This window comes from Chrysochloris asiatica, unplaced genomic scaffold, assembly GCF_000296735.1.
Source record: "Chrysochloris asiatica unplaced genomic scaffold, ChrAsi1.0 scaffold00726, whole genome shotgun sequence".
In the NCBI taxonomy this organism is placed as follows: domain Eukaryota; kingdom Metazoa; phylum Chordata; class Mammalia; order Afrosoricida; family Chrysochloridae; genus Chrysochloris; species Chrysochloris asiatica.
Window position 1 is genome coordinate 119,448 of NW_006409244.1, and position 4,966 is coordinate 124,413.

The 4,966-nt window shown below is 37.9% G+C and overlaps 1 protein-coding gene across 1 annotated transcript; it reads left to right on the forward strand.

The window, feature by feature from the left end:
• Positions 1 to 3,791: 3,791 nt before the first annotated feature.
• Positions 3,792 to 4,721, forward strand: LOC102819506 (olfactory receptor 18-like). The gene has a single exon (XM_006877966.1). The coding sequence runs from the start codon at positions 3,792 to 3,794 to the stop codon at positions 4,719 to 4,721; it is 930 nt and encodes a 309-aa protein (XP_006878028.1).
• Positions 4,722 to 4,966: the final 245 nt, after the last annotated feature.

Below are 4,966 nucleotides of genomic sequence, written 5' to 3' on the forward strand. Positions count from 1 at the left end.
CACATTTTGTTTCATGACTTTGTCTGTAGTACCCATAATGCAACAACGTTCTTTCCACTTCCTTCCTATGTATAATAGTTTTCATTGCTCATTATTTACTCATCATTTCTGCTTCTGAGGTTTATCCCTAGGTAAAAGCTGTCCTTTCAATTCCCTAAGGTTGATTGTTCTAAAGAGTACATACACACCTGGTATTACTATTTACCTTATAGGTGGTCTCCACCACTGGTACTGTCGTGGCTTGCATGTTGTTATGGTTCTGTAGGCTATGCCATCAGTACTTTAAATTCCAACAGGGTCACCCATGGTTGACAGGTTTCAGCTGAGCTGCCAGATGAAAACGTCCAAGAAAGAAGAGATGGACTACTTTTGAATATTTAGTCACTGAAAACCTTATGAATAGCAATGGAACACTGTCAGAGAGCACCAGAATATTGAATACTGAAACATGATGAGGAACAACAGAATGTAGTCACATATAGTACAGGGTCGCTATGGGTCGGACCCGACTCGATGGCACTTAACAACAACAACAACAATAGTGCCAGAAGATGAGGCCCTCAAGCTGGAAGGCACTCAGAATGCAACTGAAGAAGAGCTGCCTCCTCAAAGTATAGCTAGTTGACCATGATGACATGAATGGAGTCATTTATTGATGGAGGAAACACTCAAAGTAAAGAGAAACATCTATAAACATCCATTAATAATAGAATTATGGGATTTAAAAGTATAAATCTAGGAAAATTGGAACTTGTAAAAAATTCAATGAAACGCATAAACATCAATATCCTAGTCATTAGATGAAATGGAGTCCTGGTGTGGTGCTGTGAGTTAATGCATTGTATTGCAAAGTCATTTGAAAAGAAAGGTCAGCAGTTCAAGCTCACCAATCACTCCTTGGAAACCCTATAAAGGCTCACTATGGATTAGAATTGACTTGACAATTCTTCACTGACAGAGGTTCAAGCCAGATTCAGACAATGACATGAAACAAGGGATATTATTGCTGACATCAGATGGATTTTGACTGAAAGCAGAGCATACCAGAAAGATTTTACATGTGCTTTATTGACTGCACAAAGTCTTGTGACCATGAGGATCATGATAAGCAATAGACATCATTGTGGAGAATGCGTTTCCCAGAACACTTAATTGTCTTAATGAGAAACCTGTACATATACCAAGAGGAAGTTGTTTGAACAGAACAGGGGGACACTAAATGATTTAAAATTAGTTAGTGTGTCAGCGTTGTAATCTTTCACCAAAGTTATTCAATCAGTTTGCTGAGCACTGAACAGTAGTATATGAAGAATGTGGCATCAGGATTGGAAGAAGACTCATTAATGACCTTTAATGTGCAGATTATACAACCTTGTTTACTGATGAAGATAAAAAACAAACAAACAAACAAAAAACACCTCAGCCTTCTTTATGGGTTGCATTTCTGTTAAGAAATAAAAAAATCCTCATCACTGGACAAATAAATAATATCAAGATAAATGGAGAAAAAAATGCATCTGTCAAAGACTCCATGTTTTCCCTATCAACCATCAACACTCACTGAAGCAGAGGTCAAGAAAGAAATTGAGGTATTTCATTAGACAAATCTGATGCAAATGACCTCTTTTTAGTGTTCAAGAGCAAAGATGTCAGTTTGAGAATTTAGATGCCCCTGACACAATCCTTGGTATTTTATTCACATGCATGTCAAAGCTTGACAGTTTTTAAAGAGGACCCAAGAAGAATTGATGCATTTGAGTTCTGATGTTGGAGGAGAATATGAAGAGTAGGGTGGGTTTCCAAAAGAATAAACAAATCTGTGTTGAGAGAAGTACAGCCAAATGTTGTTTAGAAGCCAGGATGGCCAGAATTCATCTCTCTTACTTTGGACCTATTATCATGAGGGACCAGTCCATGCAGAATTTTATTATGTTTGGTAAAGTGGAGGGTGAAGAAACAAGAGGAAGACCACTAACGAGATATATTTGTACAGACACATCTGCAATGGGCTCAAGCATAGCAGCAACTGTGAGGTTGGTGCAGGACTGGGCAGTGTTTTCTTTTGTTGTGCATAGCATCAGTATGAGTCAGTATTGACTTGATGGCATGTAGCAGCAACAACAATATGGTGTCCATTTTCTGACTAAAAGTTGAGTTATTGGGGTGAATTTAGTTTTAGACCTCAGGAGTGACCAAGGACCATAGTCTCTAGGGTTCCACCGATGTCTGTCAGATCAATAAGACTGTTTACTGCTTCTAGTTTGAGTCTTGTTCCACATTTTGTCTCCTACTCTATCCATGATCCTCTATTGTGATACCTTTCATAGCAGTCAGCAATGTTAGCTAGAAAGCTCAGGTTCATGTGGTACATTTTCTTTTGGACTGATCATTTCCATGCATGTTTGATTTTCTTCAATTTTTTTTGCTCCAGAAGGAGAAAGATGTTAGGTGGTTGTTCAAAACCTTTTAATAGTCTAACAACTACTCGCTCAAGTAGATTGTAGAACACTGTCTTTCTGAACATTGTTATACCAATTAACCATGGTATGTCCCATAACTATGTCTATAATACTCTGGACTAAATAACTCATTCTTTTCTGGTGCTTGATTATAGTTTAGCACTGCAGATTAATGCACTGGATTATAAAGTCACTTTGAACCACAAGTTCAGCAGTTCAACCTCACCAGTCGCTCCTCAGAAACTTTATATGGATAGATATAGAACAGAACCAACTAGATGACACTTAACAAACACAAAAAGCTTATATACTTAAACCTTCTGTTTGTTACAGCAAATATTAATCTGCAAGTGGAAGCATAGTCATATTAGAAAAAAGGACTACATTCCTGAACATATATAATGTAGCAGATGTTATTTCTACAAACATATATGTATGTGCTGTAATTACTCCTATATTCATGCTTTTCATAGAACAACACACTTATTTGAATGACCATGTGTATCCATATAAGATGTATGTCAGAAAAATAAGGAATGCTGTGAAGGAAACAAAAGTATAAACAAGCTCTCTGACCTGTGAACTACAGATTTGGGACTTGCTGACTTCACACTAGTGTGAACCATTTCTGCAGACAATTATGAGTTCTGTGAAATGTTGCAGCCAGCATTTTGAAGAACCCTGGGACATGAGTGAGGGGATGAGTGGTGATGGATATCAATGGTTATGGAGTGGTAAACATGTTAGAAAAGTTGGATGTGGGATAGTTTTAACCTTCTCTCATAAGGAAGAAATAAGGACTTAAAATGCATAGTAGTGATTATAAAAGACCACAGCCTTCAGTCTGGATTGCACTTCAGTTTAAAGAATACAAAAACAGGACCAATAAATAACATCATGCTAAATGGAGAAAGGATTGAATAATCAACACTCATGGAAGCAGCAGTCAAGAAAGCAAATGATTTTTTACAATACGCAAATCTGCTGCAAAGATATCTTAAATAAAGTGTTAAAGAACTAAGAGATCAGTTTCAGAGTTAAGTTATGCCTGACGCACATCAAGGCATTTTCAATCACATCATGTACATGTAAAAGTGTTGATATGAGTTGAAATGACTTCTTAGCACATAACAAAACATAGAAACTAACCTCATGCTGATCTTTCTAAAATAATTTATTCATGAAAAAGAAAAAAGAAATTATTCTTGCAACTTGCAAATTTGTACACTGACAAATTCTTGAATTCAAAATATAGACTCAGTTATGGATGCCTATTAACTTATTTCCTTTTAACAACCTCCTTTTCTTTTTTTCAAAAGCTGTCTCACATACATGGAGCCACAGAATCTAACAAATGTCTCTGAATTCCTCCTTCTGGGCCTTTCTGATGATCCAGAACTGCAACCCTTTCTCTTTGGATTATTCCTGTCCATGTACCTGATCGCAGTGACTGGGAACTTGCTCATCATCCTAGCTGTTAGCTCTGACCCACACCTCCACACCCCCATGTACTTCTTCCTCTCCAATCTATCCCTAGCTGACTTTGGTTTCATCTCCACCACAGTCCCAAACATGCTGGTCAACATCCAGTCACAGAGTAAAACCATCACCTATAAGGGCTGCTTGACACAAGTGTCGTTTTTTTATCTCTTTGGATGCCTGGACAATATTCTCTTGACTGTGATGGCTTATGACAGGTTTGTGGCCATTTGTCACCCCCTGCACTACACAACCATCATGAACCCCTGCCTCTGTGGATTGCTAATTTTTCTATCATATTGCATCAGCCTTTTGGACTCCCAGTTGAACGTTTCAACGTTATCAGAGCTTACCTTTTGTACAACTGTAGAAATCCCTCATTTCTTCTGTGACCCTCCTCAAGTCATTAACCTGGCTTGTTCTGACACCTCTACCAGTACCATATTAGTATATTGTATTGCGGCCATCTTTGGTGGCATTCCAGTCTCAGGGACTATTTTCTCCTACACTCAAATTGTTTCCTCCATTCTGAGAATTTCATCTTCAGGTGGAAAGTTTAAAGCCTTTTCTACCTGTGGCTCTCACTTGTCAGTTGTTTTCTTATTTTATGGAACAGGATTCGGAGTGTACCTCAGTTCAGTTGTCACATCTTCTTCCAGAATGAATGCAGTGGCCTCTGTAATGTACACCATTGTCACTCCCATGCTGAACCCCTTCATCTACAGCCTGAGGAACAGGGACATAAAGACAGCCCTACAGAGGCTCCTCAGCAGAGCAGCCTAATCTTAACCTTTACACCATTTTTAGGGTGTATTGATTTGTAAATATGGTATGTGCAGACATCTGAAAACAGTAATCTTACTGCTCTTTTTGAGGATCTTATAGAATTTAATATGTAATTATGAACATTACTTTCTTTGTCACATTTTTTACAGTAATGGGATCATTTTAAAGATATGTTCATCTGCATGACCAATTCCCAATAGAGTTTTGAAGTCTCCTGATGCTTCTTACCCATAATCCAGGCT

What these genes read in the sequence shown, in the direction of transcription:
- LOC102819506 (XM_006877966.1), top strand. Translation starts at nt 3,792, where the DNA reads ATGGAGCCACAGAATCTAACAAATGTCTCTGAATTCCTCCTTCTGGGC.